General features: G+C 37.9%; 1 protein-coding gene across 1 annotated transcript in view; it reads right to left on the bottom strand.

The window, feature by feature from the left end:
- KSR1 (kinase suppressor of ras 1) overlaps positions 1-613 on the bottom strand; it is a 92,912-nt gene extending 92,299 nt beyond the window's left edge. Inside the window, exon 1 of the mRNA XM_072405115.1 lies at positions 28-613. Within this exon, the coding sequence (XP_072261216.1) occupies positions 28-219 (192 nt within the window). The 5' untranslated portion in view covers positions 220-613. The remainder of the gene's footprint in view (positions 1-27) is intronic.
- Between the last annotated feature and the right edge of the window lie 13,767 nt (positions 614-14,380).

Here is a 14,380-nt window from a genome sequence, read left to right as displayed (position 1 = left end):
GGCACCCCCTCCTATCAGCTCACCCACCTCCAGGGTCCGGATCTCCTGCTGAGCGAGGTCGTTAGAGGCGGCGCACTGTGTGCGGAGTCCCCGCAGGTTGGACATGGAGATGTCGATCATGTTCTGGATGAGCTCGCACTGTTGCCGGGCGGACATGGCCGGTCCACTCTCCATCCTATTACCCCCCGGCTTCTTCTCTACCATCTTGTGACCGTCCATCTCCTCGGCATCGGGAACCGTGCCACCTGGGGCTGCAATGTCTTCTCCGTATAAAATGACCAAGGGACCCCCCTCCCTGGGAATACAGATCAGGGCTGAGACCAAGACAACCGTGCAATGATCACACAGCAAAAGTGACGATGTGCATGGAGAAAGGTGCTAAACATGCACTGCATCGATGCAGGGAGGGGATTAAAAAAGAAAAACAAGTCCAGCAGCTTTAGATCTTCAATCCCTTCACCACCACTAAAAATAAGAAGCGATGGGATTAAAATGCAAAGAAGGCAGGAAGGGTGTCAGGAGCAGCAGGCTGATCTAAATAGAAGGAGACGAGGAAAGTAATAATCTGACAGCAGCGCCACTCCGCACTCGCTGCAAGCTTCCCCCTCTCTATGCTTTAATGTCAGACAGTGCTCGGGTCAGCCGCAAAGGATGCTGGGGCTTGTAGTTTACACGGTGACATCACTCCTGCCCGCAGGAGACACCTCCTCACATTCACATGTACTTTCACTTTTAAACTTCCATACACCCAGGGATGAGACTGGGGTAAAGGGAAAATACCACTCACCTCAGTATGACCCCCATAAAGACCAGGGCTCTTCCAGAGGTTGCTAGGGGGTCCATGAGAAATTTGTATCCCCCAGGTCAGATATCACTGACACCAATAGTCTGTTTGGCTATTTGTCAGGGTGTTCTTACTGACAGGGTCAGGGATTCTTACTCACAGGGTCAGGGGTTCTTACTGACAGGGTCAGGGGTTCCTACTCATAGGGTCAGGGGTTCTTACTGACAGGGTCAGGGGTTCCTACTGACAGGATCAGGGGTTCTTACTCACAGGGTCAGGGGTGCTTACTGACCAGCATACTAATGTACTGTAGATATAGTAGTTATAGAAGGGGTTCCCTGAAATCTGAAAGTTATGTCAAGGGGTCTTCCATGTTGACCCTATTTAATGTACAGCGCTGCGTAATATGTTGGCGCTATATAAATCCTGTTTAATATTAATAATAATAATATTAATATCAGTCTATGGATGAAACAAAGGTTTAAAGGGGGAGTTCCCCCAGTTTGTAGAGATTTCCCTTGAAAAAAAATGTTAACAGTGGTTTTAAGTATTCTGTACTCAATTCAGAACAAAGATTTTTTATGGATAAAGGTATACTTTTTAGACAGGAGCAAAGTTTTAATATTATTACATAGTATTTATATAGTGCCAACATATTACGCAGCGCTTTACAAAGTCCATAATCATGTCACTAGCTGTCCCTCAAAGGGGCTCACAATCTAATGTCCCTAGCATAGTTATTTATCATTAACACTGTCTAAGGTCAGTATTGGGGGAGGCCAATTAACCTGCATAGTTTTGGAATGTGGTAAGAAACACACACAAACATGGAGAGAACCTGCAAACTCCACGCAGATAGTGTGCTGGCTGAGATTCCAACCTGGGGTCAGACCTAGCGCTTCAAGGGCGAGAGTGTTAACCTCTGAGCCACCATGCAGCCCCCATAATGGTCACATTAGGTGTGCAGACCCTGAATCTCGAACACAGGATTCCCACTACTGTCTGAATAAAAAGCAAAATAGACAATTTAACCACCCACATGAGAACACACTTTGTAAAACCAAATATATTGTATGTTGTTAGAGTTATGACAGTAAAACACAAGGGAATGCAGACGGTACCAAATACCCTGGATGAGGTAAAAAGATAAGTGTAGAATTGTGAATAATAATCCAAGTAGTAATGATGAGAACATTTTCCTAGAAAGCAAAGTATGCTTCCTACAGGTAAGTTTCAACTAGACAGTATTTGTTAAAAAGGCTTGCATTCACAGAGTCCAAATGCAATACAATCTTCAGCCAGAGAGATATACGCAAGCTGGCAGGAAATTTATGGGTTTGGCACAGGGCACTGAATGCTAATGTACTTTAATGAGCTTAACATTTTGTAAGAGGAAACCATTGCTATATAAATGTATGTAAATGCACCGATTGCCAGCAATACTATGAACTTACAGCTTTATATAGTATGAAATAAGAGCCATTTTTTAAAATTCTTTGTCAAAATGCAATTTACGGTAGATATATATATATATATATATATATATATATATGTCTAAAATAAGGAATGTAATTTAACAGAAAGGGTTTGTTTTGTTAATTTATTATATAACAAAACCTTTTGTTAATGAGTGATTCCATTCAGCACTGATAGGTTTTAAATAGAATTTGTTGTGGTACAATATACACCAAGTTGTTACTGTCTTCTAATATTCCTGAAAAAAAAAACTGTTTTTATTTTGTATTACCCAAAATGCAAGAGTAATGGCCTGTGATTTCTCCATTACTAAGCAATATAAATGATAAAATTCCATCCAGCATTGGAATTCAGGGTATGGTTTTATTCTTTGACAATAACTTATTACCACTGCTTCAATAGCCTTTAGTTGATTAATTGTCATTATACGTCTACAACATCTAAGAGATAATTACACTGAAACATTGCTATAGATAATTCCAAGATGTAAACCAAGCCGTACCACTCACACGCTCAAGGATAACTTCCAAATTCCACAGATAAGTGCCCCTTACACCACAGGCTTCGGCAACTATAAGGATTGATTGTGTAGTTTGCTTTAACCTTTTGAGTGGCTAGTAGTGATGAGTTCACAAATTTGTAGACTTTTATGTGGGCTGTGTCTGCCTCCATCTCTAACATGACAATGAAGCCTTTGTTATGATAGACCAATATATACACATTACACACATACCACAAGCACTGGCTATAAACTTCTGTGCCATTCTAACACTGTGTTTTATTTCCAGTCAGTCATAAAAAAAACTGGTATTTTACATGAGCAAGCAATATTACCCTAAATTAAATTATATAAGCATTGTGTGCTTTGTATTTTGTTTGAATATTAAATTTAAAGTCTCACCACTGATTTAAACTGTTGGTTAGAATTATAATAAGCTGTGATATATGATAATTTACAAATTAGCAAACACATGCTAAATTTAATAATAATAAATAGGATTTATATAGCACCAACATATTACATGAGGAAGACCATTTCAGAGTCTTGGAGCCGTGCGTATGATGAGGCTATGAGTGAGGAAATAATTAGTAGGCCATTGGAGGAGCGAAGAGAAAAATCCCTAAACTTACCTTTGCATTACATACAAAGAAGATTTGGCATTTGGGTGACTGTCTGCAACTGAAACATACCATTTTTTCTAATAGCATGAAAGCCTAAATTCATTCAAAAATAATCATATTATGAGCTTTATATCTGTACTGTTTAATAAATATGAAAATGCATTCGTTATGCTTGCCTCTCTAAAAACTCCCTCTAGTGCCACATTAAAGAGCACAAATAACAATGCATCTCATGGCAATTTAGCCCATTCATAATAATCGGTGCCTTTAACAATAAAAAACTAGATTCATATCTGTGCTGTGTACTAATGCCCATGGTAAGTGTTATCACTGTAACTATCCCTTCTGTTTTTTTATTTTTATTGGTTGTACACAATCATGATGTTATACTACAGCTGAGCTTGTTACCAGATAACCAGTTAACAACACTGCACAGTTAACAACTGAAGTTACAGCAATCATACTTGTAAATGGTCATATGTACCCAGACTGCTTAGATCAGTTGACTAAACTGATATTGAAGCCAACATATTTATTATAAATTTGGGAAGGATCTGATTCTTAATGCTGTCTGTACTGGAGGTTAACAACACTGCACAGTTAACAACTGAAGTTATAGCAATCATACTTGTAAATGGTCATATGTACCCAGACTGCTTAGATCAGTTGACTAAACTGATATTGAAGCCAACATATTTATTATAAATTTGGGAAGGATCTGATTCTTAATGCTGTCTGTACTGGAGTGATTTATCCTATTTTTCATATTTAGTGATAAGGATAGAAATATTTTTAGACGGTCATATTTTCAATTGAAAATCTTTATTTATGTATTTATTTCATTTTTTTCTGAGGACATTAGGATTTGCATTGCAGGCATACAAACAAGCAATAGAATCATAAAAACAAAACCGTTATTTTTTTTGGGGGGGGGATAGCCATAAAAAAGTCAGAAGCAGGTTGAAAAAAGATTCCCAAGGGATCAAAGTAATATTATAATAAAGAAACTGGGAGAGGGGGGTCATGAGACTATAATTTGTACACATACTATGTGGTTTGCCCAAAGGTTTGCACTATTGGTTGTTTCGTGGACAAAGGCAGTACAGTGATACTGTATATGATTCAATTTTTTTTTAAAAGCGTGGGAGTAGGGGGATCTCAGGTAATTCATTTGTGTAAGATAGTTTACCACTGATAGAATCGACAGAAGTCTTGAGCAGCCTTTCATGATTCTAATCTCATGTAGGTATAGTCTTCCAAATATTGCTCCATCCTTTCTCTTGTTATGTAAACAGAAACCTCCCCAATTGACCTATGTTGGGAGTAGATGACACAAAAACTAAGACTTAGGCTATGCACACACATGCAATAATTGTTGTTGGAAAGGAGCTTCCACAATCTTTTCCAATAACAAAAGACTGCGCAATGCATGAGCCAGTGCTGTACATACAGAACCATTCTGCTCTATAGAGAGGGGAGGGGGGAGAACGGTGTAGTGGCACCGCACTGCGCTCACTCCCCCTTCACTTCCATTACCATCGCTTGTTGTCCAATGTCCCTCAATTGGGCGATAGACGACGAGCACTGTACACCTGCAAGATTATCAGCGCTGAGCTGATTATTGGACGAGAACCATTGCATGTGTATACCTAGCCTGTGTGTTGGATGTTACGATTGTAGGTTTACTCTTTAAATGTTTTTTAATTACTTATTAACCATAAAAAGGCCATAAATAGTTAAAAAAAACTCCTAATACTGCAAGAAGTGTGTCACTACATAATCATAAAGTGACCCTAAACAGACACAAAAATTATGTAATATAACTAACTCAAACTGTAGGAAATGTGTCAATGGATTGTCACACAATAGCTGTAATTAAACCCCATGTTTAGTATGATAACATTACATTGTGTTCATAGTATTATCAGTGGATTCCTATTCCTGTCCATAGTGGGCCACGTTTTTTTTTTTTTTCGGTGTACGCTGTATTTTTTTTTATTTAGGTAATATCAGTTAAAAATTTTAGGACACTGTTAACCACATCCTAATCATCTTTAATGCTGTCTAATGGTTATTACCTCCTATCATAGTGGTGGACCAGTTGGACGGCACAGTTGGCGGAAAGGTGCAGTGTTGCCTTTTATACTTAAGTGTCAAAGCTGTGGATTTTAAAGGGTCTACTGACTAGAGGAGCACTTAAGGTACTTGAGGTCACATCTGTCATGAGGTCAACATTTGTCATGTCTTTATAGTATGTTTTCCACGTGTTTGTTATACATACACATTTGCTTGGAGTTACTATGGAGTATACAAACCAAAACACATTTAAACTGACCCTAACTGATTTCAGAAATCCCCTAGAGCCCAAATGGCAGCGTAATAGTTTCAGAAGTGGTGTGCTCCATGTATTTTTTTAACATACACTTTTATGTGTTTTAACATACTTTGACTTTGAACAGGCATTTATTTGAGATACACTTAGAGTTATCCCAAAAAATAATGAAAATTGCACTGAAATTCACAAATGCACATACTGTAAGGAAGGTTTCAAAATACGCACAAAATATGTTCTCAACATTTTGAATATTAAGAAAACCCTTAAAAAAACTATCCACTGTCATGTACCCCAGGTAATTTTATTTATAGCTCATAGTACATACAACATTTACATCTACATTCAAATGATAGTCCATGTGTAAAATACTCCTGCCATTTGTTGTCAGTGGGTAGAATACCCTTCACAGATGGCTGAAAACTAATATATTTATGTAAATAGAAACTAAATCTGAAGTTGATATCCAATAAAGGGAGGAACACAAAACAGAGAGGAGGGGAAAAATACACACATTTACAGTGGAAGATAGAACAATATGGCCACATATACAGTACACTCACGCTTACTTTGCTTTCTATGCTTTTATTATAGGAAAAGTTGAAAAAGTATGAAATGTAACACTAAAAAGAAGAAATATTGTAAACCACTATACATTCTCTTATACAGTGCCAGTGGAATAGATTGTCTATCATTTAGATTACACAATTGCAAGGCCTTAGTGGCTTTAAATATTTTAATGTTTTTTCCTTGTTTTTTTCATGTAGTATATGAGCATTAAGCCATGTCCTGACTGATTGCAGCAATTGTTTATAGAGAGGAAATACAGCACTTGTCCTAACCTGTTTCCTGTTCTCTTATCTTCTACTAATGGTTAATTTACTTAAGATCCAGGGGGGTCCTCACACCAGTCTATCCAGTCCTAATAAATGAGTTCAATTTCCAAACTTGCCTTGTTTTTGCTAAGATAACATGACTGACCTAATTAGTTGTATAGCATTCAGTATTTACTAACAAATTACTGAAAGGTATTGCATGTTGGTGAGCTACTTTAGTAATGAAAATAGCACTCACAAATCTCACTGACTCTATAATATTGTCTTTAACATAATTCTGAATTTCAAGATTCTAAAATCTTAAAAATAATTTTGAGTTCAGGTTTGCGGGAACACCTAGGTTCACTTACAATAGTGTATCTTGTCTAGTCTTGGAGAGCTTTAAAAAATAAGTCCTATTGTATATGTCTCCCATCCAGGCCTCATTGTCTGACTGGACACGATTTGTAGTTCTAGTGCACAACTCATCATTCCATCTTTTCAGAGTTTATTCCTGGGCCCCACGAATGTCAGTTAAAGTTTTTTTCTTTTTCTTTATAAATTGTTACATAGTCTCCAGAGGACTTTGAAAAATAGGCATTAATTTTTTACTTACTAACTGCCTAGACAAGCTGCGGGGAACATTATAACAAGGCCTGCTGTTTTAGCGTTTTGTATATGGAAGGACACTGTTGACCGGACAATATTGTCAATGCTTTGTCACCACAGTGGGAAGAGCTAGCAGAACTAAGTGAATAGCCAGGGTCAGGGTGCAGAAATAGGAAGAGACTTGGTTTTACTGAATTCAATTTAGCTTCACAGATGAATATATATCACTGTTGCAGTAAGTAACTTGTACTGCATCACTCACTGGTTCCCCTCTCTGATTTTATGTTGTGTCTTTTCCCTCCCTTTCCCTCCTTTAAGTTCATCACCCTATTCTTTCTTTTCTTTCTTTCTCTACATCTGTTACTCCACCCAGGGCTACAATCAGGGGGTGACAAGGGGTATATTTGTATATAAACAGAGTCCAAAGAGCTTGTATTTTGCAATGCTGGAACTTTTAGACCTGGGGGAGGGAGCCCAGGAAGTTTACCTAGTATAGGACCTAGACATTTCTGATAGTGGTCCTGTACATACCTACCCTTCTCTCTTCGACCTATTCTTTAAATAATAAAACGCTTGATTTTTGACAGTGTCATCTCTCATCATCTCTTCCTATTTTTCTAATCCTTGTTTAATATTATTTTGTCAATGCTTTTTGTCTCTTTGTATATTTTGTAACCATGTTGTATTATTTTCTTCTGCATTTTCTTATTCACTTAATTCAGTAGTGTATTCTGGGTTGTGTTATTTAAGAAAAAAAAAAGGACCTAAAATTTAAAGCAAGCAGCCAGAATAGGAAGCCTACTTGAATTTAGAGATTTGTTTCTAATTGCAGTGCCCTTTTTTAACGGGGGAACTAGCTGCAGATATATTTTTTTTTCTAAGGGCATGTGCACATCCATAATTTTAAGCATTTGTAACCTCTAAAAGATGAAAGCGCTCCTCGTCTCTCTTTCTCCCATAAGGCATGGTGGCCACTTTTTTCTGAAGTCATATCAAAGGCCAAAAATGTTGGCATAATTTTATTTTATTGGTTGTGCTTCTCTTAGTCTACAACCTCATCAGAAAAAAATAGTACTGTGCTGTCTGCACCAGCCCACTAACAATTTGTAGACCAAATAGAATATACCAGTGGTCCCCAACCCTTTAGATGTCACAGACCACTAAATTTACAGACCGCGCATGCGGGGGGGAGCTGTGTGTCACTCAAACGGGAAGAAACTTCCCCCAGAGTGACGTCATGATGCCAAAAACTGCCCTGAGACACAACCCGCCCATTGCCCTGAGCCTGCATATAGGAGACATGGTCCTGCCCAGTACACCCCACCAAGCCGGGTCCTTCTCCGTAGACCACAGGACCGCTGGAATGTACCCATACTGCAGAAGCAAAGTCGATGGGACAATAGTGCACAGAAGTAGACAGCCTGATACTATCTTTTGCTTTCATTAAAAAAAAAGTAATATTTTTAAAGAGCTTCTTAATTTTTTTTTTTCAAAATACATAAGGCTCAGACTTTGATAAACCTAACTTAAAGATTTTCATCCTGCATTTTGTAAATTGATTCCGTAGTGTGCTAATATTTCTTTTGTTTTTATCATATAACACAGGAAGTTAATCTATTTCCTGTATAATTGAATAGAAGAAAAGGTTGTAAAACATGTCATAGCTTTGTTTAATATACACTAAATCCTTCCACATATTTAGCTGTTTTAGCTGTGCTGAAAGGACACCAGTTATCCTCAGTGATATAGACAGTGAAAAAACACCCTCATCAGACAGCAGAGTCTATTAACTTTATCTGTAAGGCAAGCTTCATTTGCTGTGCTGAACTTTTAGCTAACCCAGACTTCTTTGGGAGTCCTTTGTCTTGTGTTGTTTGTAATCATTAAAAAACAGGTATAAAACAGATTTAATACAGTAAAAGCCACTCCCCTGGAAAATGACAGAACTACCCTTTCAGTGAATATTTATTAAAGCACTTTACTTACCCCATCACTCACTCGCCTGAAAGCTGACAGGATTATCTTCTTTCCATCATTTTCATGGGCCCTCTGCATCCTCACTTATGCCAGCCTATGGGGGCCAGTCCCATGGGAGAAGAAGTCTGCAGCCAAGGTACAAAAAAATTGCATATGATTGTTAAACAAATGTTATTTCTTTAATGTTATACAATTTATCCACTAATATGTTTTGGTTCTTGAAGCCTATGTGATTTTACTGAATCTTTGTGCCCCCTTTTTCATTCTGGTATGTATACACTTTAAACTCTTTAATCATTTAAAAATCAATAAAACTATAAGATTAATTGTGAACAAACAACTAAAATATATTTAGCTTCAAATCAATAATGTTTCCTCTTTAACTCAGCCACACATATGACAACTGAACAATAACTTGTCACTAAGCCTTTTTAGTTTGGTGAATTTTTTGAGTTTTGCATTTTCATAGAGATCATGTCTATACTGGTAGCATCACTTCAAACAAACTTCAACTTCCCTCTCTCACCCTCGATATATGCATTCTAGGCTGATACCTCATATCAGCTGACAACCTCCTCCATCAACTGCCTTGATCATAATCATAGAATACTGGGCTTTATTTGCCATAGGTCAAACGGAGAATTCATCCAACTGCAAGTCTACAGTGAAGCAGCTATTTTTCAGGGTCTATAGTGAAGCAGTAGTGCATGCACAGTACATTGTGCTTTGCCAGCTCAATAAAGAGGGCTGGATCAAAGTCAATAGGGAAATCTGATGGTGATGAGGGTAACAGGGAAGCAAGGGATCAGTTGCCCCACATATTTAAAAGTAGGGTCATATTATATAAAGCATGCAATATAAATGACAATTGTTGTAGCAAATGATTAACCTCTTTTAAAATTATTATTTTACAGGGCAGGTCTTTTTAATGTGAGTAAACACGAATGGATGTAAAAGTTGCTACATTATTATATTTAATTTGCTGGGAAGAATGTTGTGTTTTTTCATTTAAAGTAATGATATTTTGTCTGTTCTGCCATCACAGGCTGAAACACATTCCTTGTTCTGACCTTCATGTTGGTCCACTTGAGCAAGTTGGAAAGCTTACAACCATCACTTAGGATGTTTAAAACATTCTGCATAACATATAATGTAGGATTAACTTTCTATAATAGTCTTCTGTTTCATCTTGGACACAACAAAGAACAAGAATATGCTGCAAATGAAACCGCTAGGGTTCAACTGTTTTGTAAGATATTTGAAGTGTACCTGTAGGTACTTCCATGTTGTTAGTGTTCCCTGAAATCAAAGGTGGCCTGCTAGAATTTAGCATTTCCATTAGGTACAAGTACCCAAAAACTTGGTGCACTCTAATATGAAAATTCCAATCAGAGCTCAGATTGTCACAATCTGGTCTGTCCCACAATATTCCCCATACCCTATGATTTCCACCCATATTTAGCGGGCGAAAGAGAGGTGAAAAAGTAGAGATTACAGGTGAACCAGAACACTAAGATCCAGGCACTTGGTTGCAAAACTGATTTACAGATGCTGATAGTTATTGAGGTTTTTGGTATTTACAGTAGAAAACATTTAAATAGGATAAATATACATTGACTTTTCTTTTTTAGATTACTGAAACTAGTTTCTGTTACTAAATAAATGTTTAAGCAAAATGAAAATATGTAGGTAAACCCCTAATAGCATAGGAGTGTAATATGCATTTATGGTATTTCATGGTTTATATTGTTTTCCTGAACGTTCCATGTCAGCACACTTTGCATTAGTGTTCCTTCACATGCAACAAATCTTCACATGCACTCCATATGTAATCTCTGTAATAGTTTGGATCATAATGTGAATCCTGGAATCCACCTAATGGGTATGCTGGTGAAATGCCTCAATGAAAGATTTATATCTTTTATGTATGCCATAGGGTTCTTGTACATGGAGCCACAGACACATAATATGAATAAATACTTTTTCCTTAAAGGGCAGTCTTGCCACAGGAGCGCTGTGTGCAGACATACAACAGCATGTGTTATTATTATTATTATTTAGCAGGATTTTTATAGCAACAACATATTTCGGGTGTGTCTTGTATTGCAGACATGACTGCACTGATTCTGTCAAGTTCTATGTTTGCTGCAACTCCCACACCTGGTGGTGGACCTGAATGAATATGAATGGTATAGATGGTTATCAAAGTTTACTTTTATTTTAAGTCCCTGTCCAAAAAACAAGGGACTTTAAATCATGCTAAAAAGAAAATGCAAAAAAAAAAAAAAAAACATTGTAAGTTTCCCTAAATGGAAGATACTGGTAGTTAATTGTACCTACAAAATTTTAAATATTATTAGCTTCTATAGTGACAACACTCCATTTGTGTACACAGTTTGTGTCTACAATAATGAAATAGAATAACAGCCCTTGAAGTGATTATGCACAATTTGTAATGGTGTGTACGAGAAAGAGGTAAATAAATAACAGCCCTTGAAGGTGACCCTTTCTTATTGTAGTTATTGCATTAAACCAGCATTATTTCATTCCTACAATTACAAAGCACAGTAAAGATCGTTTTCTCCAAAACACTGATAAAGCTATTAGTCATCCATTATTCAGTCTTCTCTCCTCAAATGTACACACTGCAATAGTATTTTACCTGGTAATCCTGCCATAATCCTGCATATTCATCCTATCCCACAGGTTCCAACACAATCTATAAGTGGCCGGTGCTGACTCATTACATGGATATATACATGAAGTGACAAAATGTGCAGCATGGAGCCATTCTGTAACAAAGACCAGCCAAGTCAGGGAAGGTACATCATACCAGACGTTTGTCATGAAGATTTTTTCCCAGCTCAACAAAGCTAACATGTTTGTGACCACCTCAGCCCAAAATGGAATTGGTCTGTCTCTGCCAGCCATAGGTCTCCCTTCACCATGTCATGTCTTTTTGTGATGATTCATAGTGGAGTATAGACCTTGATCTTAAACCAGTCATCTTAACAGCTGGTTGAGCTTGTAAACCTGCTATTGCACAGATTTCAGTCTCGTGAGCCTTTAAAGTTTGAACAGAGTATTAATTTAGCAGACTCGCCAAGCTCAGTAAACCTGGGATATTGACTTGAGGATGTTGCTTAGTGGAACAGTCATTGACATAGTCAGATAGATATGTGGCCAGAATTATGCTTTTGGCAGTTACCAGCAAAGAACCTGTTTGACTCAAGCCATGAGTGGCAGACCCCATCTCCAAACAAGGTTGGTGCAGACAAAGCCTCTGCAGTGATAAACTGCATTATGCTGTTGCCAGAACTACCAGCAGAGTCCTAATGATACATCAAAGGACAAATTTAGGGAGCGTGTGATAGAGAAAAGGATGCATGTGAAGACCCTGTTGTCACAGGGGGTAATTATCCCTCTACCCTAGGAATAATGTTTAATGATTGGTTCCTCCCATTAATTTCAGGAAAACTAATGTTTTCAGTCATAGATAAGAAACAGCTCAACAAGTCAAATAGCAGATACTTGGGAATGAAGCCTCCATAAGTCCTCCTTCAAGTGGCTCTGCCAACGGATTGTTTTTTTTTCCATCAATTAGATGCCAACTTCCCTCTTCCTCCACATCAAAACTTTCAGCAGTTCCTTTGCTTTGCATGCACCCTTTTTTCCAGCGGTGTACCCTTCAGGCTATCAATGTCATCCAGAGTTTTTACAAAGGTCATTTTGAGAGATATGGCCTCTCTAGGTCAAAAAGAGTTTTATATATCATTACTCAGGCAATATTCCCCCATTGGGCCCTTCATCTTCATTGGAAGACTTGGGTGGATGATGAATTTAGAGAAGAGTTACCTTCTTCCCACACAGACATAGTATACAGTTTATGGGGGGGCAGGGTACAGTTTTAACATTGGTTATTGTTCTGCAATAAACATTTTGGGCCAACCATTCTGGAAAGAATGTAACAAGCCCGCAGGACAATGTCATTCATGGTGATATGATACCCTAATGTCATGGGCACAAGGGTCTCAAAGGTCTCTATGACATAGTGGGCCCCAATGAAAGTTTTAACCCTTCCAGAATGGAAATTAAAACCAGAATTCCAGAATTGAACAGACAAGATCTTCTCAGTTGTCATTTTTTCCCTTGATTTCCCTTCCAATTGATTAGCTAACAATTACATCAGATGCCAGCAAGAGCAACTGGGGGACACTTTGTTTGGGGCAGATAATCCCTAGGAGATTGACCCAGTCTAGCAAGAGTAACAGTCACAAATATACTGAAACTAGAGTAGCCTCCCAAGGTCTTCATGTTTTTGGGGTTTTTTTGACCCTCCCTGCTGATCTGTTCTGGACCTGTTACTCTGAGAAACAGCATTACTATGTCAGCTTAATGTTTAAATTCAAGTCTATATTCTATGATGTTTAAATTAAAAAAAATAAATGGTCTTTACATCAGAAATCCATCGACTGTGGGCCAATGGTTCTTTCTCCCACTAGTGGACCTGTTGAATCCTTAACAATTCACAAACTCAGGAACTTCATCTCAAGGCTTTTCTTGGCAGCAAGCCTTTTGGTTCAGATTTCTGTAGTGTTTTTCGAAGGAATTTACTTTTTTTTAGTAATCGTCTTTATTTGGCTCAGATGGCTGTGGAGCATGCTCCTAAGGGAACTGAGTGTTTGGGTTTCTCTTCTTTTTAAGAACTTCTGGTCCTCCGATACCTTGTTGCATCCACACTAAAAAAGCAGCACTTAGTGTCCTGGATCTATGGCTGTTATGAATAGGTTATGAAAACCCAAGAAAATTATTACAAATAGCATCTATAGTTCAAGTTTCAAGTTTTGCAATAATTTAAACCCTTTGTTTTCTCCTTGCTAGTAGGGGTTCTGTGATGTAATGGCTAGCACTCTGGGCTTTAAATCCAGCATTCAGAGTTCAGAACTCTGTGGGACCTTCTTTTTGGATTTACCATCCCTTTATGATTCCTGGTTCAAGCTGTGTGTTATTTCCACAAAGTTCAATTTACTATAGCGATTGCAGATAATTAACCTTCCAGGAAGCTAGATCACTGGAAGAGGACCTATCTTGTGCTTGATTTAGCTGGTATCAGACTTATTTAAACCAGGGACAGGATGTCACTAGATCTGCTTTCACTGAAGACAACCTTTCTTGTGGCCCATTGTGGCCCAAAAAGTTTTAGAGATCACCTTTGGGTGAGTAAGGACCTTCTAGCACTTTTCCTTCCAGACAGGGCAGTTCCCC

This window comes from Pyxicephalus adspersus, chromosome 1 (genome assembly GCF_032062135.1).
Source record: "Pyxicephalus adspersus chromosome 1, UCB_Pads_2.0, whole genome shotgun sequence".
Lineage (NCBI taxonomy): Eukaryota > Metazoa > Chordata > Amphibia > Anura > Pyxicephalidae > Pyxicephalus > Pyxicephalus adspersus.
This window is presented reverse-complemented; position numbering and strand designations above follow the sequence as displayed.